At 41.9% G+C, this 26,841-nt stretch overlaps 1 protein-coding gene across 1 annotated transcript in view; it reads left to right on the top strand.

The window, feature by feature from the left end:
• rims4 (regulating synaptic membrane exocytosis 4) overlaps positions 1-26,841 on the top strand; it is a 113,582-nt gene that overhangs the window by 69,070 nt on the left and 17,671 nt on the right. Inside the window, exons 3-5 of the mRNA XM_017479581.3 lie at positions 22,722-22,834; positions 23,502-23,603; positions 24,814-24,953. Of these exons, the coding sequence (XP_017335070.1) occupies positions 22,722-22,834; positions 23,502-23,603; positions 24,814-24,953 (355 nt within the window). The remainder of the gene's footprint in view (positions 1-22,721; positions 22,835-23,501; positions 23,604-24,813; positions 24,954-26,841) is intronic.

Genomic DNA, 26,841 nt, shown 5'->3' with positions numbered 1-26,841 from the left:
CTATGCAAATTTATTAAAAATAAAAAACAAAAAAGCACATGTACATAAGTATTCCCAGCCTTTGCTCAATAATTTGTTGAAGAACCTTTGGCACCAATTACAGCCACAAGTCTTTTTGAGTATGATGCTACAAGCTTGGCACACCTATTTCTGGGCAGTTTCTCCCATTCTTCATTGCAGGACCTCTCAAGCTCCATCAGGTTGGATGGGGAGCGTTGGTGCACAGCCATTTTCAGATCTCTCCAGAGATGTTCAATCGGGTACAAGTCTGGGCTCTGGCTGGGCCACTCAAGGACATTCACAGAGTTGTCCTGTAGCCACTCCTTCGTTATCTTTGCTGTGCGCTTAGGGTAGTTGCCCTGTTGGAAGATGAACCTTCGCCCCAGTCTGAGGTCCAGAGCACTCTGGAGTAGGTTTTCATCAAGGATGTCTCTGTACATTGCTGCATTCATCTTTCCCTCAATCCTGACTAGTCTCCCAGTCCCTGCCACTGAAAAACATCCCCACAGCAAGATGCTGCCACCACCATGCTTCACTGTAGGGATGATATTTGTCAGGTGATGAGTGGTGCCTGGTTTCCTATAGACATGACGCTTGCCATTCAGGCGAAAGAGTTCAATCTTTCTTTCATCGTGGTCTGAGAATCCTTCAGGTGCCTTTTGGTAAACTCCAGGTGGGCTGTCATGTGCCTTTTACTGAGGAGTGGGTTCCGTCTGGCCACTCAACCATACAGGCCTGACTGGTGAAGTGCTGCAGAGATGGTTGTTCTTCTGGAAGGTTGTCCTCTCTCCATAGAGACATGCTGGAGCTTTGTCAGAGTGACCATCAGGTTTTTGGTCATCTCCCTGACTAAGGCCCTTCTCCCCCGATCGATCAGTTTGGCCGGCCGGCCAGCTCTAGGAAGAGTCCTGGTGGTTCCAAACTTCTTCCATTTACGGATGATGGAGGCCACTGTGCTCATTAGGACCTTCAATGCTGCAGAAATGTTTCTGTACCCTTCCCCAGATCTGTCCCTCGATACAATCCTGTCTCGGAGGTCTACAGACAGTTCCTTGGACCTCATGGCTTGGTTTGTGCTCTGACATGCATTGTTAACTGTGGGACCTTATATATACAGGTGTGTGCCTTTCCAAATCATGTCCAACCAACTGAATTTACCACAGGTTGGCTCCAATCGAGTTGTAGAAACATCTCAAGGATGATCAGTGAAAACAGGATGCACCTAAGCTCAATTTTGAGTGTCATGGCACAGGCTGTGAATACTTATGTACATGTGCTTTTTTTGTTTTTTTATTTTTAATAAATTTGCAAAGATTTAAAACAAACTTCTTTTACATTGTCATTATGGGATATTCTTTGTAGAATTTTGAGGAAAATAATGAATTGAATCCATATTGGAATAAGGCTGTAATATAACAAAAGAGGCAAAATGAAAAAAAATATATAAACACTTTTGTCCAAATACTTATGGACCTGACTGACTACTTTATTATGTTCCATACAATCTCCAATTGTGCACAGTCATTTGTTGGCTATCATTGAGCCCAAATCTGTCCATCTTTAGTACTTAAGACATCAATTCCTTTTTTATACTTCTTTTTTAAATCAATGCAATGTTGAAATAATTCCAGTAAATTAATTTTGATATAGTACTACTCATACCTGCATGAATTAGCTATATAATTCTGTCTGTATGAATGCTAGTAATGGTTTTTTTCTGACATTCTTTTTTTTTATTCTTTTTTTTTTTTTTTTTAGATAAAACAACCTCTTTAACTCAAACTGTCACTCACAGAATGCCACTCACTTAGATGCATTCCGCTCCCACCTATGGGAATTCTATGATTATAGTACCACTTAGCAGTTTACAATAGCAAATGAAATAACATGGCTGCAACCATGGCAGCAGTAAGGCCATTCTAGATGTGTAACTACTGTAGTTCAATTCAGTTCACTAATTGTATTTGTATAGGGCTTTCAACAATTGACATTGTCAGAAAGCAGCTTTACAGAAATATATGAATCTTGGATATAAATTTAAAATTTACAAATTTATCCCTAATGAGCAAACTAGAGACAACAGTTGCAAAACTCCCTGAGATGATATGAGGAAGAAACTTTGAGAGGAACCAGACTCAAAAGGAAACCCATCCTCATATGGGTGACCATGTGATTGTAAATAATTTCCCTTCTAAAACTGTATACTATGTAATCAAAAGTGCAATTGTATAACCAGGATACTTGTGAGCTTTTAAGCAACTTATGAATATGAGTCATTTCTGATTTCATTATAGTTTTATCTATTTTGTTGAAGTTATCAACTGTTCAATGGTGGAGACTTCAAAACTGTTTGTAGCAATTGCAGTCCTATGACTTTCAAAGGAAGAACATCCACAACCATCTTCATGGTTTTTATAAGGTACCATCAACAGTAATATCTATTATCTTTGAGGTACTCTGAGACATAAAGCGACCAGCCTTTGCACTGTCAACAAATCTGAGTGAACCCGTGAGAGTAGGAAAGCAACAGCATCCAGATATCCCAGTTCACCAAAATACTCTATGCCCATGAGTGCTCCAGATCTGCTCCTTTACCTAAGAAAAAACTATTAACAAAAGGTTTGACTAAACAAATATTTTTTCAGCCTAGACTTAAACACTAATCCCAAACACTAATTGGAAGGCTGTTCCATAATTGTGCGGCTTTGTAAGAGAAAACTGTAACCCCCTGCTGTATCCTTCACTATTTGAGGTACCAACAAAGAGCCTGCACCTTGTGATTGAAGTAGGTTTGGTGGATTAAAAAAACAGCAGAAGTTCACTCAGGTACTGCAGCATGAGATCATTAAATGCTTTATAGGTCAACAGTAGTATTTTATGATCAGTGCAAAATTTGATTGGGAGCCAGTGCACTGTGGATAAGACAGGGGTGATTTGGTCATGTCTTCTGGTCCTAGTAAGGATTCTGGCTGCTGCATTGTGGACTTACTGGAGCTCGTTTATGACACAGACATCCAAACAGCAAGGAAATACAGTAATTCAACCTAGAGGTAACAAACTAGTGGCATTAACTAGTTTTTCTGCATCATGCAGTGACATTAAATTTCTTTTCTTATCAATATTTCTGAGATGAAAGAAGGCCATCTTAGTGATATATACATGAGTGTCAAATGAAAGTCTGGAGTCAATAATCACACCAAGGTCTTTTACTGCTGTACATGATGTAACTGAAAGGCCATAGAGTTACTATGTAATCAGACAGCTCACTTCTAGCTGAATGTGGTCCTACTACAAGTACTTCTGTGTTGTCAGAATTAAATAGAAGGAAGTTAATAAACATCTAGTGTCTAATGTCTTTAACACACCATACCATACAATTGTGTCATCACCATAATAATGGAAGCCCAATACCCTGTTTATGAATAATTGTACCCAGAGGTAGCATCCCCCGAGTACTGAGTTCAGCCAATCAAACCCCGTCTTGCGAGTCTGCAGACGGTTGCATATCACAGACTGCATGTGTTCAATGATAGAATAACCATTATGTGTCTGTGTTACAAGGGGACGTGTTACGTTGTGTGGGTAGCACTGTTCGCAATGATTCTTATGACCAAAGGCAATACAGAACGGTTTACAGAGGCGATACAGAGGCGGCCAACATCTTGGCATACAGGCTTTTAACTACTAATTGTCGTCCAATCTGCAGCAATAGTCTACTAAAGAACTTCGTGGGCTTATGTGGGTCCTATGGAAATCATGTCACCTTAGGAACTTAGTCCCGTCACCACGATCAGCTAAATACCAAATTTGGGTAAAAGTGTGCGTGTCATGCAATCTTTCTGCCGCAGTGAGGTGATTGGCGTGATTGATCAATAAGTCTTCCACCAAATAAACTTCAATATCGCACTTTGGTTTATCTTTCGAGCTTAAGGGTCTGCCCCGGACCCCCAGTGATTTCGGGAATGGCCCCAGTGATTTGTGAGTTTATTTCTATGACAGGGCTTACTAACAGATACCACCTATACCAGGAGAAAAATGCATGATTAGGAATAGGTTTGTATGTGTGACATGGTCTGGTCACATGGCTATATAGTACTCACTAATGAAGTTCAGTCCTCCTAAGAGTACAGTTTCCGTGCCTTCAACATTTTCTCCAAAACTATCTGTCCGTGATTTCACAGGCTACTAGATACCACTTGGTGTCTTGTGTTGTGTAACCAAAAGGAACTGGTGTGAGAATGTATGTTTGACTGCAGTGTGTGGGTGTGTATATGCAGGTCATCACTCGTGATTGCCGGTCCTCCTAGAAGCCTCTTGATAGAGAATCACTTTCTAGTCCTCCTGTTGAAGTCCCGTCTTCTCCAGCTCATTGCTCGGCTCTGGCACTCTCCTACAGTGGCTGGCATGCATCCACGTAGCTCTCTGTTTAGCACAGAGCGAGTGACAAAAAGGATCTAGAATGGCCACGACCACCGTGGCTTGTTCTACCTGGTCCTGTAGAAGTCCTTGGTCATGATCCACTCTCCAGGCTTCAGATCATGCAGCGGACCCGTGGCTGGAGCTGGAAGCACTGCCTTTACCTGCTTGTGGATAGAGTGCAGAGCAGAGAACAAGGTTGCACAGTAATTTAACATTGCATAATCACATGCTGCAGCGTCGAGAAGAGGAGCTGTCATAGGTCCAATTCCTGTGTGTGGAGGTCTCCCAAATAGCATCCCAAAGGGGCTAAGCCCATACTAAGCCTGTTTCAGAACAGCATTTGCTCATTCTGTTTTTCAGTGTCCCATTTTCTCTCTCTACCACTCCACCACTAGCTGGATAATATGCACAGTGCTGCTTTAAGTCAATAACCAAATATTCACCCACCAGCTTAAGATCACTGGAGGTTTTTTGTGGGAGTTCCCCATCTAGGAATTACTTCTCTGAGCAACACCTTTGTTACTGCGTCTAAGTCTTGTTTGGATGTAGGGACGTGGCTTTCTCTACCTTCAAACCTCAACCCACGTTATAAGTTGCTCAAACAATTTTTTTATTTTTTTTCTTAGAGTAATTAGAGAAACCAATGCCTTACATAGTTATCATTCCCCCTTTTGAAGCAATGGTCCCTGTCATGCGTCAACTTTGAAGACAAGGACAGCCCTGGGGGCACCACCAAACTCCATCAACAACCGTGCCTACTTTGCACCACACAGCCTTTACCTCCACTGTAGCTCGTGCTTGGAGGTTTGGAAGCTGTGAAGGAGTGATTATTTTTTCTTGAGTTTTGGGACCATAGATGCAGCTGCTTGCTTTGCTGCACTGTCCGCTCGCGCATTACCTAGGGAGACAGGATCTGATTTGTTAGAGTGTGCATCACATTTGCATACTTCAATAGTTTTGGGGAGTAGGACTGTGTCCAGCAGCTCACTGACCAGTTTGTGGTGGGGTATGTGTGTTCCTGAACTCGTCAGGAAGTTCCTGTTCCAAATTGTTCCAAAATCATGTACTAACCCAAAGGCATATATACTTTCTGTGTAATTTACTGACTGTCCCTCAGCATGTCTTCATGCCTCTATGAGGGTATACAGTTCAGCTGCTTCTGCTGAAAGGTTTGAGGGGAGACTTCCTGACAAGACCATCTCGTGTGTGGTTACTACTGCATAGCCCACTCGATTATTACCTGTCTCTGGGTTACGTGACGCTGAGCCATCCACGAAAAGGATTAGATCTGGATTTTCCAATGGAATATCCTACAGGTCGATTATAGGGGAGCAGAGTTTGTTAGTACGACACAACCATGTGGTTCCCTGTCTTCCTCTGTTGGAAGAAGAGTTGCAGGGTTTAAGGCAGTACATTGTTTTATAGTGACATTTAGCATATCTAGTAGTATAGTGTTATAGCGCAGCCACTGTTGGGTGGACAAGTGTGAGGTCTTCTCTTCAAGCATGAGTAATGACACTTCATGTGGTACCAGAAGGGTCAAGTCTGAGTAACCTACCAGGTCTCTGGATGCCACCACAGCTTTCTCGGCTGCTGCTACTGCAGATACACATGGGGGAAACCCTGCAGTGACTGGATCCAACTTACATGAGAATGAGCTGTCCAACCTGTCACATATGCCATCTCTCTGATCAGTGCTTCTAGAATGGAATAGTTTAGAATTAAAGTTCTGAAATACAAACACATACTTAAAATAGAGAGAACTTTTTTCTTTGTCAGAGATTTGGGAATCTTCTGGATTGCAGATAGTCTTTCAGCGGAGAGTTTCTTTCCCTTTGCATAAATGTCATGCCTTAGAAAACTCACTTCTTATTGTACATATTGTAATTTGAAGAGACTGGCTTTGTGGCCTCCTTTGGCAAGATGCTGCAACAATTTAATGGTGTCAGTTTCACACTGTGCCCTGGAGAAAGCACTGGAGGTGCTAAGCTGTCCTTTAGCATTTGGTTGTATATCATTAGTGACTCACAATACTCATAACACAAGTGAGTGAAAGAGTCAGGATGTCCGTCAAATATGAATGAAAACCGAAACTGACTGTCTTTATCAAGAGGTATATTGAAAATGCATTAGCTAAATCTACAACTGAAAACCATTCGATATTTGCTGGAACCTGGCTTAATGTAGTGTAAGAATTTGGCACGTCTGGAGCTCTCTGTTTGACTGCTGCATTAACCGCTTGCAAATCTTGTACAAATATCCATTCATCAGTTTGCAGGTTTTTTGGGTTTTTTTTGCTTCTCTTACTGGAAATATTGGAGTGTGCACTGACGAATAAGGACAGGGAACAATGACCCCTGCTTTTAGTAGTGAATTAAATACTGGCCTAATTCCCTCAAATGCTTTTGGTTTAAGAGGGTATTGTGATTGTCTGGGCCTAAAATCAGATTTGGGCGTGATCACGACTAGTGGTGCACTTTTAATCAGGCATATGTCATGTTTCACTTGGGCCCACAGCACAAGAGGCACCTTCTTCAATTGTGGGTGTATCTGTAGGGATGTGGGGCTTGTCCTAAGGTTCAGAAACATTCCCTTGTCATGACTGAATGAATGAATGAATGAATGAATGAATGAATGAATGAATGAATGAATGCCTTTTATTGTCACTATACATATGTACAATGAAATTAAGAGCCACTCCTTTTTGTTCCGTGCAAACATATACATTCAATACACAAGAAGAATAAACAGATAATACACAGATAAATAAATAAGATAAATAAACAAAATAAATAAACAAGATATACAATATATGCAAGATATATGCACGATAGATAGATATTAGGGTGGATGGCGGAGGTACTATGAAATGCACAGTTTGAGACAATATATACATATGCTGTGGACTCAGTACATGTGTTTGTTTATCATGGTAATAGCTTTTGGGAAGAAACTATTCTTAAATCTACTAGTCCTTGTTTTGATGCACCTGTAACGTCTCCCTGAGGGCAACAGATTGAACAGATCAAAGCCAGGGTGAGAACTGTCCTTAATGATAGTTTTTCCTCTGCTGAGGCAACGGGAAGTATAAATATCCATCAGGGAGGGGAGAGGGCAGCCAAAGATCTTCTGTGCTGCTCTTACTACCCTCTGAAGCCTCTCCCTGTCTGCTGCGGTGCAGCTACCATACCACACCGTGATACAGTATGTCAGCAAGCTCTCGACGGACGAGCGGTAGAAGATCAGCAGCAGATTGGAGTCCAGATTGTACTTCCTGAGAACCCTCAGGAAGTGTAGCCGCGTTTGAGCCTTCTTGATGACCGCTGTGATGTTGTCCGTCCAGGAGATGTTAGCAGAGATAAGGACGCCAAGAAACCGGACGGTGTGGACCTTCTCTACACACTCCCCATTGATGAAGAGGGGGGCCAGCTCCGTGTTGTGTTTTCTGAAGTCTACAATAAGTTCCTTGGTTTTCTTGGTGTTTAGAGTCAGGTTGTTCTTTGAACACCAGGCTGCCAAGTTTAGGACTTCCTCTCTGTAGGCTGCCTCCTCTCCTTTTGAGATAAGTCCGACCACTGTGGTGTCGTCAGCAAACTTGATGATAATATTATTGTTGTAGACTGGTCTACAGTCATATGTGTAGAGACAGTACAGGAGGGGGCTCAACACACAGCCCTGTGGAGAACCTGTGCTCAACGTGCGAGTGGAGGAGAGGTGGGGCCCGAGTCTCACTGTCTGGAACCGGTTGGTCAGAAAGTCCTTTATCCAGGCACACGTGAGGCGGGGGAGACCAAGGGTGACCAATTTGGTGACGAGAATGTCCGGAATTATTGTATTAAAAGCCGAACTGTAATCCACAAAAAGCATCCGTACGTAGCTCTGTTGCTGCTCAAGATGTCTCAACACGTAGTGGACAGCTACGGCGATAGCATCCTCTGTGGATCTGTTTGCACGATAAGCAAATTGAAAAGGATCGAAATCTGGGGGGAGGTAGTCCTTGATGTGCTGAACAACCAATCTCTCAAAGCACTTCATGATAACTGGAGTGAGGGCTACAGGACGATAATCATTCAGGCTAGTGGTGGGCGATTTCTTTGGCACTGGAATGATTGTGGCTGATTTTAGGCAGGACGGGATGACTGCTTGGGCCAGGGAGAGATTGAAAATTCTGGTAAAGATGTGGGCAAGCTGGTGGGCACATGATCTGAGCACGTTACCAGGTACACCGTCTGGGCCAGCAGCCTTCCTGGGGTTCACTGCCAGAAACATCCGTCTAACATCGTGTTCCCTCACAGTAAGTAGAGTGGTGCAGGAACCAGAAGGGGATGGAGGCAGGGCTGGACTGGTACGGGGGCCAGATGAGGGTGGAGGTGGGGCTGGAGCAGATGAGTGCTGTTGTTGTGATGTTTCAAAGCGAGCGAAGAAGCAATTTAGCTCTTCTGCCAGAATCGCACTCAGGACTCCTGTTGTCGCCTCACGGCCTCTGTAGTTCGTGATGTTCTGTATACCCTGCCACACCTCCCGTTTATTTTTGCTGGACAGGTGGGACTCTATGCTCCTCTTATAGGCCGCCTTAGCTTCCTTAATACCGCCTTTCAGGTTGGCACGGGCAGCTCTGTACAGAGCTCTATTACCAGACCTGAAGGCAGCGTCGCAGGCTTTGAGTAGTGTGCGGACCTGTTTGGTCATCCATGGTTTCTGGTTTTGGAAAACCCGGATGTTTTTTTCCACAGTCACATTTCCGATACAGAACTTGATGTAGTCCAGTACCGTTCCTGTTAATGTTTCTAGCTCTTGATGTTCAAACAAATCCCAGTCTGTCTGTTCGAAGCAGTCCTGTAGTTTGCAGAATGCATCATCAGGCCAGGTGGTAACAGTCTTTATAGTGGTCGTGACACTGCGTCTGAGGGGGGTGTAGGCAGGGGAGAGCAGGAGGGAGAGATGGTCTGATTGGCCGAGGTGGGGGAGAGGTATGGCTCTATACGCGTGCTTGATGTTGGAGTAAACATGATCCAAAGTGTTCGCCCCTCTAGTAAAACACTTAACATGTTGATAGAATTTCGGGAGTACAGTCTTCAAGTTCGCCTTATTAAAGTCTCCTGCAATTATGTGAACACCGTCTGGGTAAGCCTGACAAATGACATCCCAGTTAACCTTGCACATTTCCTGAAATATTTTTTATAAACTCCCAGCATCAGGCTGTACCATATGTTGGAGGTGGGTTTATGTTCTCAATCTGTAATTTTCTCACTCTCACATAGCCCCAGTTGTTGCGTCTTTTGAGAGTTTTAAATCGGGCATTGAATCACAAGGACGATGTATTGACGAGCTTGACCATCACCTGAACGATTACAGTGACCACATTGTAGCACTGGAACAGACGGTGTTAAAGCTAACATCAGCTAATAAACAACTTACCTGGAAAGTTGAGGATTTGGAGTCCCGTTCACTGCACTGCAATCTCCAGGTCATCGGTATTCCGGAACAAGAAGAAGGGAGCGATCCGGTAACGTTTATGTCTAAATTTTTCCAGGATGTCCTCGGCTCGGAAATCTTTCCAACCGCTCCATTGCTGGATAGAGTGCATCGTATTGGCCCTCGGAGGAGCAGCAAGAGAATCAAAGGTCCAGAGTGATGATTGTGCGGTTTCACTACTTTCATGACCAAGAAAAAGTTGTTCGATGCGGGAATTGGAATCAACTTTTCCATCAGGGCCGTAAGGTCTTCATCTTTCCTGACTTCAATTCCAGCGTCACTAAGAGGAGGGCGGCCTTCGCTGTGGTGAGGAACAGCTTGCGTGAGAGAAATGTGTGGTCTTCTCTCAGATACCCTGCTCGCCGTTGGATAGACCTCAGTGATGAGAAGCTGCAATTCGACTGTCCCCAAAAAGTGCAACGATGGTTTAATGAACAGTATCCTCCATCTTAAGCTGTCTACATGACAGTTAACCGATTTATTAATACCTGTAATGTGACTGTAATTTGCGCGGGTGTGGACAACTATATCAGTTTCCATGTAAATCTATAGGTTGCCTGAGATACATGGCAATTGTGGCACCTTTTACGCTCGGGAGTGACTTCACACAACAAGAATAGGTATGGTTAACAAGTTCCGGATGTTCCAGTGTGGTAGGACTCTGCCTCCACTGTTTGGCAATGGAGAGAAGTTAACTGATGTTCAGAGTAGGATGGGGAGGGTGGGGTGGGAGGCGGGGAGAGGTGGGATGTGGTGTTGTGTGAGGTGGGAGGTGGGGAGGAGTGGTATGCTGTGTTGTGTGGGTTTGTTTTTTTGCTTTTGCCTTTTTTATATTATTTAAAAAAAAAATTATTTATTTTTATTTTATTTATTTATTTATTTACCTTCGTTGGGGTTTTCCCTCCTATTGATATCAACCTCTCTGTACTCCATTCTGTACTAATCTAAATTGATGAAAAATACCTGAAGCTCATTCAGATTCCTAAGTTGGAATGTGAAAGGTCTGAATGGTCCCATTAAAAGATCCAAGATTTTGACACAAAATCCTGACGTTGCATTTCTTCAGGAAACTCATCTCCGTCTCAGGGATTAACACAGACTCCAAGCTCACTGGAGCTTGTCATATCGCATATGTTCCACTCCAATTTTGATTCCAGGTTCAGGGGAGTTTCTATCCTGATAAATAAGACTGTGCCCTTTTCCTTTGATAACATTATTTCTGATGTAAATGGTAGATATGTGATTGTGGAAGGGAAAATTTCACAAACACCAGTAGTTTTGGTGAACGTATATGCCCAGAATTTTGATAATGCTCCTTTTGCTCAGAATTTGATGTCAAAGATTCCTGCTTTGAACACACATCTCTTGATATTTGGGGGAGATTTAAACTGTATTATTGACCCAGTTTTGGATAAATCTAGTGCTGTTGCAAAGGCTCCCTCTGCAATGGCAAAGGTATTCTCTGAGTTTATGGTTCAGAATGGTTACATTGATCCGTGGAGGTATTTTAACCCCACAGTGAGAAAATATATATTTTTTTTTTCTCACATACATAAATCTTTTTTTCGCATTGATTACTTTTTTATTAATAATTCTCTAATTTCTCGGGTTATAAACTCTGAATATCTACCAATTGTTATTTCAGACCACACTCCTCTTGACGTCTTGAAGTCTTGACATTCTTCTACCTTCACATCGCGCCTTTTGCCCACCATGAAGGCTTAATTCTCTACTTTTATCCTATTCAGCATTTTGCAAGTATATTTCTACTTCGATAGATGATTTTCTTCTTATTAATCAAACTGATTAAATCTCTTACTCTTTACTTTGGGAAACTCTAAAGGCCTTCTTAAGGGGACAGATAATCTCTTATTCTGCTCATGCCAATAAGCAACACAAGAATAAGAAAAAAAGAGTTATCTGATAATATTCAAGCTATTGACGACCAATATGCTCTCAACCCGACCCCTGAGCTGCATAAACAAAGGCTTAATTTGCAGGCGGAGTTTGATTTGTTATTGACAGGTGAGGCGGAGAGGCTGTACATACGTGTGGCAATTATTATGAATATGGGGATAAGGTTGGTCAGTTGTTGGCTCACCAATTGCGTAGCCGGGCAGCTTCGCGCTCTATTACTCAGAATATGCAGTCCAGTGGTGCATTAACCTCAGATCCTGTAGAAATTTATTCAACTTTTAAAAGTATTTACTCCTCTTTATACACAGCTGTGGCTCCTGACAATTCAGGTAACATGGACCATTTTCTTAGAAATATTGATTTTCTCAGAGTTGACCCTTTATTGTCATCTGAACTTGACAGCCCCATTACCTTAGATGAGATCATCAACTCAATCAATTCATTGCAATCTAAGAAATCACCTGGCCCAGATGGGTTTCCTTCCGAATTTTATAAGAAATTTCATGTTGCATTGGCCCCATTACTTTTGGCTGTATTCAAGGAATCCTTAGAACTAGGTACGTTGCCAAAAACATTGACACAAACAACTCTATTGCTCAAAGATGGGAAGGACCCAACCTTATGTAATTCGTATAGATCTATTATCCTCCTCAATGTTGATGTCAAGATTTTAGCCAAACTTTTGGCCTCTCGTTTAGAGGGGATTCTTCCTAGTATTATTTCAGAGGAACAAACCGGATTTATAAAAAGGACGGCATTCGTTTTCTAATATTCGTACTCTACTTGGTATTTTGTATTCAAAACAAAACAGCGACTCCTCTGAAGTGGCCATCTCTTTGGACGCAGAAAAGGCGTTTGATAGGATAGAATGGGAATATCTTTTTATAGTGCTAAAGGGGTTCGGCTTTGGGGATGGACTGATATCATGAATCCGTTTATTATATGTGGAACTGCAAGCTTCTCTATATACCACTGATGCTAAATCTGACTATTTTACTTTCTCATGGAGTATGTCAGGGATGTCCTCTGTCTCCCTTACTTTTTGCCATAGCGATTGAGCCTCTCTCGATAACGCTTAGAACTCTTCCTGCATTTCAGGGTATAATTCGCAAAGGAATTGAACATAAACTAGTCCTGTATGCTGACGACTTACTACTTTAGTTTACAGATCCAATTGCATCTAATCCAGAGATAATACATGTATTAAATGACTTTGGGAAATTTTCAGGGTATAAACTGAACCTACAAAAGAGTGAATGCTTACCCATAAACCAATCAGGCCAAAAGCTAAAACAGACTGAAATACCTTTTCATTTGGGGGATTCAAAATTCAAATATCTCGGAGTTAATATCACCCGTTACTATTCTGCATTAATTGCGGCAAATTTTACATCCGTAATTTCATACATGAAGTCAGCTTTCAAAGATGGGCAGCTATACCATTATCCCCTCTTGGTAGAATAAACACGGTAAAAAGGAACATTCTTCCAAAATTCCTCTACCTTTTTCAATCCATCCCTTTGTTTTTACCCAAATCTTTCTTCAAGAATATAGACCAATTAATCTCCTCTTTCATATGGGCAGGAAAAACTCCCAGGGTTTCCAAATTTTCACTTCAAAAGAGGCGACTAAGTGATGGCCTCTCATTGCCCAATTTCATGTATTATTATTGGGCGGCTAATATTCAGAAACTGGTGCTCTGGGTGCAGGCCTCCTCTCTTCCATGGTGCCACTTAGAAGCAAAGTCTTGTATTTCAACCTCCCTCCCTGCTATGGTGTTCTCCTCCCTTCCTATAGCCCTTTCACAACACACGGATTATCCAATAGTATGTACCTCTCTAAAAATTTTCTATCAGTTTTGCCGTCATTTTAAATCTATCTCGGCCTCAACCATGGCATCAACACGTATTAACCAGCCCTTTCACCCCTCCTTTACAGATTCCACATTCTCTTTGTGGGAAAAGAAGGGTCTAAAATGGTTTGAGGATCTTTTCATTAATAATGTGTTTGCAAACTTTTCTGAGTTGTCCTCGTCATTCAGTCTGCCTCTGTCTCACCTATTCCATTTCTTTCAAATTAGGCATTGTGTCTCCTCCCTATTCGCTGGTTTTCCCTCCTTACCTACAAAGTCTGCATGAGAAGAGTTCAAACTGATCCTCATAAGGGTGGCATTATCTCACGGATATATGCAATGATCTGGTCACAGGATGATTTTTATAATAACAAAACCATTAGTGCTTGGGAAGAGGAATTGGGCCTGGAGCATGAGGATGATTATTGGGGCAGAGCGTTAGATAATATACGTACCACCACGTCCTGTGCTAGACTTAGTTTCATACAATTTAAAGTGGTCCACAGAGCTCACCTCTCTAGGAGTAAATTGTCTAAAATATATCACAATGTTCCTGACGTGCAAAAAATGCTAAATTTCGCCCTGTAACCTGAGTCATATGTTTGCACTCTGTCCCAAACTGCAGAACTTTTGGAACTCTTTCTTTGAAACTATGTCCGACGTTCTTAAAATCAAATTGGATGTCTGTCCTTTAATTGCCATCTTTGGTGTTTCATCTCAGCATCAGCCTCTGAACCATGAACAAGCTTGTGTTGTGGCCTTTGCATCGTTACTTGCTCGACGCAGAATATTGTTGTCTTTGACCCCCCCCCATATCAGTCTGGCTTAAAGTCTTAATGTTCTTTTTAAAACTTGAAAAAATCAAGTACAACATCAGAGGCAGGGGTGACTCATTTTTGGGAAAATGGCAACAATTTATTACCTACTTCAATGATGTATGCACCCTGGAGGTGGATTGAGGAGAGGTAGTCGGTAAACACTAATCATCTTACCCTTTTTTTTTCCTTTGTGTTTTTCCTTTGAATGTTTGCTTGTTTTTGTTGTTTTTTGTTTCCTCCTTTCTTTTGGTTTTGGCTGTGGTTGTTTTGTTGGGGTTGTTGGGTGTGGTGTTATAATGTGTAAAATGCAAATTTCCAATAAAAAGTCTATGATCAAAAACGTCGGGATTACGCATGTAACCATGTTCCCTGAGAAGGGAACGAGACATTGCATTTAGCATAACAGTATGGGAACGCCTTGCGCGCGTGACTGGTATCTGAAGCTTGTGTAAAATCATGCCTCTACTTATAGGCCTGCTATGATCAAGTGACGTGACAATTAAGCGTGTCGCATGATATATATATGGCACCTGTGAACCATGCCGCCAGCCTCCATTATCTGAAGTGAAGACGCAATTCACAGGCCTGCCCTGATATGACAGTGCTATCCAACGTCTCGTTCCCTTCTCAGGGAACAGGGTTACATGCGTAACCCCGACGTTCCCTTTCAAAGGGAACTTTGACGTTGCATTTAGCATAACAGTATGGGAACGGGAACACCCACTCCGTCATACTGAGGGTACGGCCTGTTCAAAAATATCCAAGCCCAAGGGTCACTGCAAGACACTCGAGCCCGGGGTGGAATGAATATCCAGGTTGTAATAACGAATGAATGTGTGTGGCGTAGACCACCCTGCAGCCGCACACACATCCTGCAAGGATACCCCTTTGGACAAAGCCTTCGAGGAGGCGACCGCCCTAGTGGAATGAGCTCTTATGCCCAGAGGCATGGCGAGACCGTGTGTTGTAAGCCCTAGAGATTGCTTCCACTATTCAAGTAGGGATGCGCTGCTTTAACACAGTATCACTTTTTCTGTCGCTGCCAAAGCAGACCAGTAGCTGCTCCGACTTAGGCCACTGGCCGGAGCAGTGGATGTAAGTACAGAGAGCCCTTACTGGACACAGCAGGTGCATCCTCTCTTGTTCCGGTGTGAGGAACAGAGGAGGGCAGAAAGCCTGCGACACCACAGGGTGAGCAGCTGATGTAGGCACTTTAGGAATATAATCCGGCCTAGGATACAGGAAGGCCTTGGCTAATCCAGGGTTAAAGTCAAGGCTGGAAGAGGCGGAGAGAGCTTGTAGACATTCCACTCACTTGAGAGATATCAGGGCCAGTTAAAGAGCTAACTTTAGAGTCAGAAGCTTCTCAGAGGCTGACTCTAAGGGCTCAAATGGGGCCCCTGACACACCTTCCAAGACCACAGCAAGGTCCCAGGAAGGTATGCATGGCCTGCAGATGGGCCTCAGCCGTCTGACACCACGCATGAACCTCGAAGTTAGAGGATGTTGCCCCACAGAGGCTCCATCAACAGGGGCATGGCTGGCCGAAACGGCAGCCAAGTAAACCTGATTGTAGAAGGAGCCCAGCCCGCTGAGAAGCGTTCTTATAAGAACTCCAGGACTGTAGCTATTGTGCAGTTCAATGGGTCTAGCTGACGTTCCTCACACCACAAGACAAAAAGCTGCCACTTGTGTGCATACAATTTCCTTGTGGATGGTGCTCTAGCATTTAACATGGTTTCTACAATCTCAGTTGTTAGACCAGAATCTATGAACTGGTGCCCCTCAGGGGCCAGACCCACAATTTCCGTAGTTCTGGCCGAGGGTGATAAATCAGCCCTCCGGCTTGAGACAGTAGATCCACTCTAGGGGCTCAAGTGGGGCACCCGACAGACCTTCCAGGACCACAGAAGGTCCCAGGAAGGTATGCGCAGCCTGCAGATGGGCCTCAGCCATCTGACACCACGCATGAACCTCAACATTAGAGGATGTTGCCCCACAGAGGCTCCATCAACAGGAGTGTGGCTGGCCGAAATGGCGGCCACGTAACCCTGCTTGTAGAAGGAGCCCACCCCGCTGAGAAATGTTCTTGTAGGAGCTCCAGGACTGTAGCTATTGCGCAGTTTACTGTGTCTACAGTGGATCCTTGTGGATGGTCATCTCCCAAGGAGTGCCATCTCGCAAAGATATTATCTTTCAGAACCATGTTCGAGCTGGCCAAAAAGGTGCTACTAGCTACTGTCTTGGCAAACTCTCGCTAGAGCTTGTGGGAGCAGAGTGATGGGGAGCAGCATACAGATGTGACCTAGGCCACATGTGTGGACTCCACCCCAAAGTCTCCCAAGATCCAGCTTTATATTGCTCAGTGTTGATAGGATTGACACTACGCATGTTGGGGATAGAAACGCCCTCATCGTAGTAGAATCCTATAACCCCTAGAAAAGTTGTCCACTGCACCGGGGAAAGCATACTTTTCTGAGATTCAACCTGAGCCCCAAGCTCTTCATGTGGGTGAGAACAACATCTCGATGTTGAACCGCCAGTTCCCTGGATAGTGCTAGAATTAACCAGTTGTCCAGGTAGTTTGGTACACAGATGCTCTGGAGACCCAATGGAGTCAGAGTGAAATCCATGCACTTTGTGAAGGTGCGAGGGGATAAAGTTATATATTCCTATGTGAAAATATGCATTTTTTAGATCTATCGCCACAAACCATTTCTCGAATTGAATCTGTGGCATGATAAGTTTGAGTATCAGCCTCTGAACCTGTATGTCCGAAGAGTACGGTTCAGGTAACGCAGATCTAAAATTGGCCGCACACTCACTTTTTTGTGGAACAGGAAATAATGGCTGTAAACCTCCCTCCCTTTGGGAACGGGGTACATATTCTATGGCCCCATTGTCCAAAAGGGAACGTCGGGCTCTGGTCTGTGCTGACTGCTGTGGTGAGCACACCTGTGAACGGGGGGGGTCGAGCTATAAAGAACCCATGGAGACACATTAGGCAGTAGTTTGCACGCTGCCCGATGGTCTTTTAGTGACGTTAACTATTCCACATTCTCTTAGAGGGAAAGCATCAGATTTTTGTTGCCCTGTGACAGCTCGCTGACCAGAGAACTCTGAAAACTTGGGGACCACCTTGGTTAGGGGAGGCCCTACAGTATTACTGGGGGCTACATGCCGTAACAACCTCATGTCCCCAGATACATCCCTCCACAGCCCCTCAGGACCGCTCTTCTTTGCCTGCTTGGCCTTTATGACCATTCTCAGATCAGGCCTAGTAGCAGACCGTAACTGTGGCTGCCAAGTTCCCCTGGCTTTCTGCGGGGGTTGACGGGCTGCCATACTCGCCTTCTGGGTCTCCCTCACACTAGTGCTGGCCCAGGCTCCACTCGTGGATGCCCGGGTGAGCTCGAGACAACAGGTAAGGAACTGGATTTTTTGAATGCTGCCATATGTCAAGCTCACTCAGCAGGTCTGCTTGGAAGGCCTGCAACCCCGTCATTGTCTGCAGTGACCCACAAGCAAGACTACTACTGCATAGGCTTGCCCACCAATGTCACGGTGGCCTTACATGGCTTGGATGCAAGCCGGCCCCCGTAATTACCTGCCGTCGGTGGAGAGAGGTAGCTCGCAAGCGCTTTCTCCACCTTGAGCATAGCTAAATAGCCATGCCGTTCATTCCCACAATGGCCGAATAATCCAACATCATGGGGTTATGAATATGGCTTATGCGTGGTTTTCCCCCAGAAGCCTGAGATTTTGTCATGCACTTCTGGAAGACAGGGGAGTTTCTGCAGTGTGAGGGATTTACTTTCACTGGGTAATCACTTCAAGCAGCTCTTTATATGCTGCTATCAGTTTTTAACATATCCTTCTAACTCCTCAGAGTCAGAGAGGAATTATTACCTTTTGGCTTTCCATAGCACTTGTCCTCCAGTTTGCTTGCATTCCAGAAAAGCTGAAAGACTCCTGCATCCCAGCCAGGAGACGCCAAATGTCATGGAAATCAGACAACACTCGCAGACTCGTCCTCTGAGGTGAAAAAGGTTTACAGAAGGATGATTAATACAGGATAGAAGAAAACAGGATAGAATAATGAGAGCACTCTGATGCGCTTGTGCTGCACAACTACTATAAATATGAAATGCAGTGTATGATACACTTCTGTGTATCGATAAGAAGCTGTTTGAGGCAATTCAAACAAGCTTTTTTTCAGGGTCTTAGAAGATGTGCAGATGAACCTTGAACAGAAAAACATGTTTGTGTCTCTGCATGCAGATAAACATTCTGTACTGATCCAAGTGACATGACATGACCTTCTTAGGCGTTATCCTCTGATGAGAATGAACAGAACAAGAACAAAACTTTTGCAAAGGAAAAATTTATAATTTCCCTCACAGGTTTAATCCACATTTCTGTTAAATACAGTAAATTAAACTCCTGAGCAATAATAGTTACATTAACAATAAGCACTTTAGATGCAAGCGATCTAATATTTAACAGTCCTAGCTTCAGATCAAAGGTACAGGCTGTGCATTCAGTATGATCTAATTTTATGTTACTTAGGTTACTAAAACAAACTTTCTGCATTTCTACATGTTTGTATAGCTGGGAGAACAGACAGTCTCAATATGGTGGAATGGTGGTATGGTGATGACTCTGTGCAACTAGCAGATGGTTGGTTTAGCCTGCTTGTCTGCTCCCAACCGTGGCTATGATTTGTCAGTGATTAACTAGGTTTGTTCTAAGACTATGAGCTATGCTGCAAGAAATGAGAGCAGCACCTTCCTAAGTGGGATGGATACTGTCTGCCCCAACAGGCCAGCCTTGGACTCAAAACTACTACAATTATCAATAAAGCCCACAGTTTTTGGACCACCACCTGCACATCCAACAGTTCAGTGACCATAACCTACTGTATACTATATTGTCATGCTGCATTGGAATGGGGCCAGAGCATATTACTGCATCAGACATTGACTTTGCTAATTTACACACTTCTACAAAGTTATTCTTAGTATAACCACTGACTGATGAAGGCATATCATTAGCTCCTATGTGAAAAACTACCTTTGAAAACCTATGATTGACAAATACCCTAAGATTACCTGCAATGTCCGGTGCCCTGGCTCCCAGTATACAGCTACTTCATGCTGCTGGTTCCCCTATAGGCCTTGCTAGTTTCACATGCCATAAGATATAAGCTCCTATAACCACAGCTCTTTCAGGTTTCTCAGCCGGTGCAATACTGAGGAGAGTAAACCTGTTAGACATGTGAAGCAGAGAGGAGTGGTGCTCCCATGGGCAAGCCTTAGCATTACCTTTGGCTTTACGATTATGCCCCTGTCACCCATTCGCCGAGCTATGAAGGCTCTAATGCTGGAGTTGGGGGATTGCTAACTCTGCCTAAGGCATATAGATTTTCCCCTACAGAAACTACACAGCTCTCACTCTCACTAACCCTCCCAAGAGTCTGGGTGCACACCTCTAATGCTGCAATCTTTTCTTTCAGAAGAATGAAGATTTCCGGAGATTGTTGTAATATGTAGGGAGCAACCAGTACTTGCCAGAAATGGTCACAATTCTATTAATGTGTCTTTATGCCTCTTGGCAGCCTCCCTGATCAGTTTTCTCCTGATTTTCTCAACAATTTTAGAATGACATCCTGTTTTCACTAGTGTCACTGTCATGCCAAATTTTCTCCATTTGTTGATGTTATATATAAACATTTTTTTGTAACCCTCACCTGATTGATTTTTTACAACAATGAGGTCTCATATCTGCTTTGTAAGCTCTTTGTGGCACATGGCTTTTCCAGTTGGATGTTGCCAAGAAGATGTCAGGAAAAATTCTATAGGAACAGCTGTACTTTATTTGGGGGTAATCAGTCACTTTAATCGATGGCAGGTGTATACTAATTAGTATTTAAGATGAGTTTCAATGGGACTGGTTGATTCTGAACACTGCCAAATTCTTAATTATAAAAGGCTGTGTACACTTATGGAAGCTGGGTATTAGAAGTTTTTCTTTTTTTTCCCCAAAAAAACATTTCTGGATGTTTGTCACTTCATATTTATATGTTGCAATTTCACAGTAACGATGAATATGGTTCTGAGATGATTTATGAGCAACTAATTTTTTTACATCACAGAAACCTGCCATTTTAACCGGGATGTGTTAACTTTTTCATATCCATTGTATGTGAGCCTTTGCATTCAGTATCTAGTGTGACCTCCTTGTGCAACAATGACTGCAATTAAACATTTCGGGTAACTGTTGATCAGTCATGCACATCGGCTTAGAGGACTTTTCGCATATTCCTCAGTACAAAACAGCTTAAACTCTGGGATGTTTTTGGATTCCCTCACATGAACTGCTTGCTTCAGGTCATTCCACAACAGTTCTACTGGATTAAAGTCAGAACTTTGATTTGGCCATTCCAAACCATTAACTTTATTCTTCTTTAACCAATCTTTAGTAGAATTACTTGTCTGCTTAGAGTCGTTGTTTTGCTGCATGCCCTACTTTCTCTTGGGATTCAGTTCATGGACAGATGTCCTGACATTTTTACTTTAGAATTTGCTGGTATAATTCGGAATTCATTGTTCCATCAATGATGGCAAGTCATCCTGGCTCAGATGCAGCAAAACAAGCCCAAACCATGATACTACCAACACCATGTTTCACAGATGGGTCAAGGTTCTTATGCTGGAATGCAGTGCTTTCTCCAAACATAACCCTTCTCATTTAAACCAAAAATTTCTATTTTGGTCTCATCTATCTACAAAACATTTAATCCAATAGCCTTCTGGCTTGTCCATGTGATCTTTAGCAAAATGCAGCAATATTCCATTTGGAGAACATAGGCTTTCGCCTTGCGTCCCTGCCGTGCACACCATTAGTGTTCAGTGTTCTCCTTATGGTGGACACAAACATTAACATTAGCGAATATGAGACAGGCCTTCAGTTGCTTAGAAGCTACCCTGGGTTCCTTTGTGACCACACAGACTATTACACATCTTGCTCTTGGAGTGATCTTTGTTGGTCAACCACCCCTGGTTAGGGTAAAATGAATTTCCTCCATTTGTACACAGTCTGACTGTGGATTGTGGACTCCAAACTCTTTAGAGATGCTTTTGTAACCTTTTACAGCCTGATGAGTGTCATCAACTCTTTTTCTGAGGTCCTCAGAAATCTCCTTTGTTCATGCAATGATACACTTCCACAAACATGTGTTGGGAAGATCAGACTTTGACAGATCCCTGTTCTTTAAATACATTAGGGTGCTCACTCACACCTGATTGTCATCGCATTGATTGAAAACACTGTATAATTTAAATTGTATCATTTAAATACTGACACAGGCAAAAAAAAAAAAAAAAAAAAAAAAAAAAAAAAAATCCCAGAAATCAATTCCTGGCATAGTAGTATGCATAAAGACCTAGGTGGATAAATGAAGTGTAGTGTGCAGTGGTGTAGTGCAGTATGTACAATACACACATGTAGATAATGTGCAATTAGCAATTAATATCTGACTAGGTCAGTGTGCAGTTATTCAGCATGTTTATGTGTCTATATGAAGAAACTGCCTCTGAGTCTGCTTGTGTTCATCCCAATACCGAAGTAGTGTCTGCTAGTAGACTGTAGAGTGAAAACCACCCTATGGTTAGGGTGGCTGTTGTCTTTGATAATCCTTCTGGCCCTCCTCAGGCACCAGCTGGTGAACATGTCCTTTAGGGAGGGAAGCTCAACTCCCATGATGGGCTGAGCAGTTTGTACAACTCTCTGCAAGTTTTAGGGTCTAAAACAGTTCAGGTTCAAAACCAACAGATAATGCTACTAGTTAAGCTACTCAAAAGTGCAGTTATAGAACAACATTAGGATACTGGGCCTCAAACAGAATTACTTATATGAGATCCATGGTAATTTAAAGTTGCTGATAATTTTCTGTGTAACTCTTCTGCAGTATTTGTTCTTGTACTTACAGTGTGTGCTTGTATTTATACTGCGAAGGGAACGGTCTACTTCGGTCTTTATTATGATTAGAAATTTTGAAAATGTTAACACAAATGAGGGTATTTATTTTAAACAAAGTTCTCAGAACTGTCAGAACTGTTATATGATTGTTATCAATCATATAAACATATTTATGTACTTGACGTTATATTATATTGATGTTAGGGACACTTGTAACAAAATATTGAAATATTAACATGACCTTTTGCTTTCCCTTTCAGTCTAAATTATAGTGGCGTGTGTTTGGCTTCAGATGCTCAGTTCAGTGATTTTTTGGATGGCATGGGCCCAGCACAGTTTGTTGGTAGACAGACATTGGCCACAACCTCAATGGGTAAGTTTATGCTGTCATTCAATTGTGTGATACTTATAAATATATTCCATTGATCCACATGAACTTTGCATTTACATTAATCCATAAGGCAGACATGTTCTCTTAAAGCATCTTACAAATAAAGGCAGAATCTAAAGTACACTATTTGGCCAACAGTTTGTGGATACCTGTCCATCACAACCATATGTGGGCCTTCCCCAAAGTGTTACCGCAAAGCTAGAATCATACAATTGTATAGTCTTTTGTGCTGTAGCATTACAATTCCTCTTCACTGGAACTAAGAGGTCTAGCACAACTCCCCTGTACACAAAGTGAGGTCCATGAAGACATGGTTTCCAAGGTTGGAGTGGAAGATCTTAAATTGCCTGTACAGAGCTGTGACCTCAGTCCTATTGAACAATTTGGGATGAATTGGAATGCTGACTATGTATTTAAAAGTGCTACAAATACTTGTCATATAAACAATCAAAATATGAATGTCACAATGTTATATGTTGAAAAAAAAAACTAACCATGTAACTGAATGCAAAGTAATATACATTGCAACAATTGTTATCAATCACAGCTCAGCAAAAGTGAACATACCTAGATAGCACATTAACAAAAGTTGGTCTCAATGACAAGTTGGGGTGCCTAAATACAGTGTATTTATGTGTGCGCATTTTAGGTGATGTGGAGATTGGGCTGATGGAAAGGAATGGACAGTTGGAGGTTGAAATCATAAAGGCTAGAGGACTCATCATGAAACCTGGCTCCAGAGGCCCTCCAGGTGACTCACCTATGTTCTGCTTTCTGTTTAAGAAAATTTGAGAGTTAAAAGGATAGATGGAATTATTGTCTGTCCAAGATATATTATATGAAATGTGAAAAGAAGTCATTGTATTTCATAAACTTTATAATTTCAAGAAAAGTTTCAATCACCTTTTTGTATTCATCTTAACCATTAATTACTTTTCATACAAATTGTCTTAGGTAAATCCTTTTGCATTTGCATTCATAAAACAATGGATTGTGGGAATAAATGCCAATGGTATAATAGGTTAGGAACTTTCCTTTGTGGGTATGTATCTGTGTCGTCTATCTCCCAAAGACAACCTCTGGATACGACGCTGAGCATGTGCACTCAACTTCTTTGGTCGACCATGGCGAGGCCTGTTCTGAGTGGAACCTGTCCTGTTAAACCGCTGTATGGTCTTGGCCACCATGCTACAGCTCAGTGTCAGGGTCTTGGCAATCTTCTTACAGCCTAGGCCATCTTTATGTAGAGCAACAATTCTTTTTTTCCAGATCCTCAGAGAGTTCTTTGCCATGAGGTTCCATGTTGAACTTCCAGTGACCAGTATGAAGGAGTGTGAGAGCAATGACACCAAATTTAACACACCTGCTCCCCATTCATACCTGAGACCTTGTAACACTAACAAGTCATATGATACCGGGGAGGGAAAATAGCTAATTGGGCCCAATTTGGACATTTTCATTTAGGGGTGTACTCACTTTTTTTGCCAGTGGTTTAGACATTAATGGCTGTGTGTTGAGTTATTTTGAGGGGAAAGCAAATTTACACTGTTACACAAGCTGTACACTCACTACTTTACTTTGTAGCAAAGTGTCATTTCTTCAGTGTTGTCACATTAAAAGTTATAATCAAATATTTACAAAAATGTGAGGGGTGTACTCACTTTTGTGAGATACATGATTGTCTTCATTGAATCATTATAGATTCACATGTTGAGTGTCTCATTGGACTTTTTATTAGGGGACAAGATTGCTTTTTTTGGCACATGTTTGCATTCTGCTGTTAAAATTCGAAAATCCTACCAAAATGTTTAATGTTTGGCAGGTTTGTAAAGATCATTTACATTTTTTTTTTTTACATTTTCCATCTCATCATGCCCCCCTTGCAATTATGCACCACAGTTTGAATACCTCTGCCCTAAAGCCTTGTGTATCTCACACTCATAGTTATTTCATATTTTTAGCGGCATACATAAAAGTGTACCTTCTGGAGAATGGTGTATGCATAGCCAAAAAGAAGACGAAGTCTGTTCGGAAGTCACTGGATCCTCTTTACAACCAGCTCCTTGTATTCTCTGAGAGGCCACAGGGAAAGGTTGTGCAGGTAACCAATATAAAAATGTGTGTGACATTATAGTAGGGATTTTACACAGAAAATAATTTTATATGAAAAAAAAAAGATGTATTTACTATAAAAAAAAGTACTTTGAAACCAAGTGTATCTGAAACTAAGAGTTTAAACTAGTTGATATTTAAAATTATCAGATTACTTTACTGTTACTATAGCATTAACTAGAAATAATAAAAGTGCTGTAATTAATGTTACGTCTATTTTGGAAATGCCTCACCACTAGAAATGAGAACAACTTTTTCCAGATGGCACAAAGAAATGAAAAGTTAACAAATCATTTATTGGTTTCCCCAGTGGCAGTTTATTGCATCTCTTGAAGGAAATGCAATGAATATGATGCACTTTAAGTGAGAGCACTGATTTAAAATAAAAAAATAAATAAATAAATAAAATAAAAAAAGATCCCTCAGGGCTTGTGACTTAGCAGCAATGTTAGTGAACTTGAAGTTTGCATATAGTGAATGCTTTCAAATGTGCGAATCAAAGAAAAAAGGGTATTCAAAACAGAAAATGGAGAAAACATAACCGCAAACAGACATTATCTGTGTCTGAGCACCTTCAGCAAAGATCACCCCCAGTGCCCAGTTCTTGCCAATTTACATAAAACAATAAAGAGTCCATAGATTAACATTATTTATATTATTATATAGACTTATACAAATTAGACAAAATTTACAGCTCAATCAGACTTTCGGTTCCTGAGAAACAGCAATTTGAACATAACTCTACCCCTTTTGACATCAAGATTGTGGAGATCCAAAGACCAGTTTGCAAAAGTAGGCTTCAAATATTCCACCAGTCATCACAAATTTCATTAGGTTGAGATAATTGGTCAAAAGGAGTTTGAGCAAATGAAACAATCTAAACAGTATTTTCACTGTATACCTTATCATTCAAGGGATATGCTTGCTTTTGTGGGCACAAAAATGAATGGAGTTCCAAGTGGCCAATTTGAGTAAGACTGCATCAGATAGTAATGTTTCCCTACCCAAACAAATTCAAGTTTTCTGACAATAGGTCAGTTAACCCTGTTAAATGCCTGCATTCTTAAACAGCCATGTTTAAGTAATTAGGTCAATAACAAAGGTCTACTCGCAGATTACCTCAGATATGCCCTCTACCAAATTTGATCTCAATAGGACTTATGGTTCCTGAAAAACAGCGATTTGAACTTAGCCCAGCCCTCCTGCTGTGTATGATCACACCTCAAACTTTACATATGAGCTCATAATGGTTTACTGTATATACCTTTCAGGTTTTGTGCAAATACATACAATGAGTTAAAGCTGTCTGAAAATTTTAGGTTTCACTTCATAAAAACTGAATGGCATGTGACTTCTATATTGGTTATGAATGTTAGTTTGTTTTTGATAATTATTGAGGGTCATAATAATAGTGGTAGTAGTAGTAGTAGTAATAGTAGTACTGGTCAATACTAATACAATCTCTGCCCATGAACCTTCCAAAGCTGTGCCTTTACCTAAGAAAAAAGCTAAAAGTTAACAAAAGGTTTGGCTAAACAAATTGGTTTTCAGCCTATACTTAAAGACTGAGACTGTGTCTGAGTCCTGAGCAGTAACTGGAAGGCTGTTCCATAACTGGGGGACAAAGATAGCTCTACCCCCTGCTGTAGCCTTCATTATTCAAGGTACCAACAAAGAGCCTGCACTTTTGATCAAAGCAGCCATGGTGGATAATTAAACATCAAAAGTTCACTCAGGCACTGTGGCCATTGAGTGATTTATAAGACAAAAGTAGTATTTTATAATCAATGTGAAATTTTACTGGAAGCCAGTGCAGTGTGGATAAGATATGTGTGATGTGGTCATATTTTATGGTTCTAGTAAAGACTCTGGATGCT

This window comes from Ictalurus punctatus, chromosome 11 (genome assembly GCF_001660625.3).
Source record: "Ictalurus punctatus breed USDA103 chromosome 11, Coco_2.0, whole genome shotgun sequence".
Classification (NCBI taxonomy): domain Eukaryota; kingdom Metazoa; phylum Chordata; class Actinopteri; order Siluriformes; family Ictaluridae; genus Ictalurus; species Ictalurus punctatus.
Note: the sequence above shows the minus strand (reverse complement) of the source record. Positions and strands in the feature narration are given on the sequence as shown.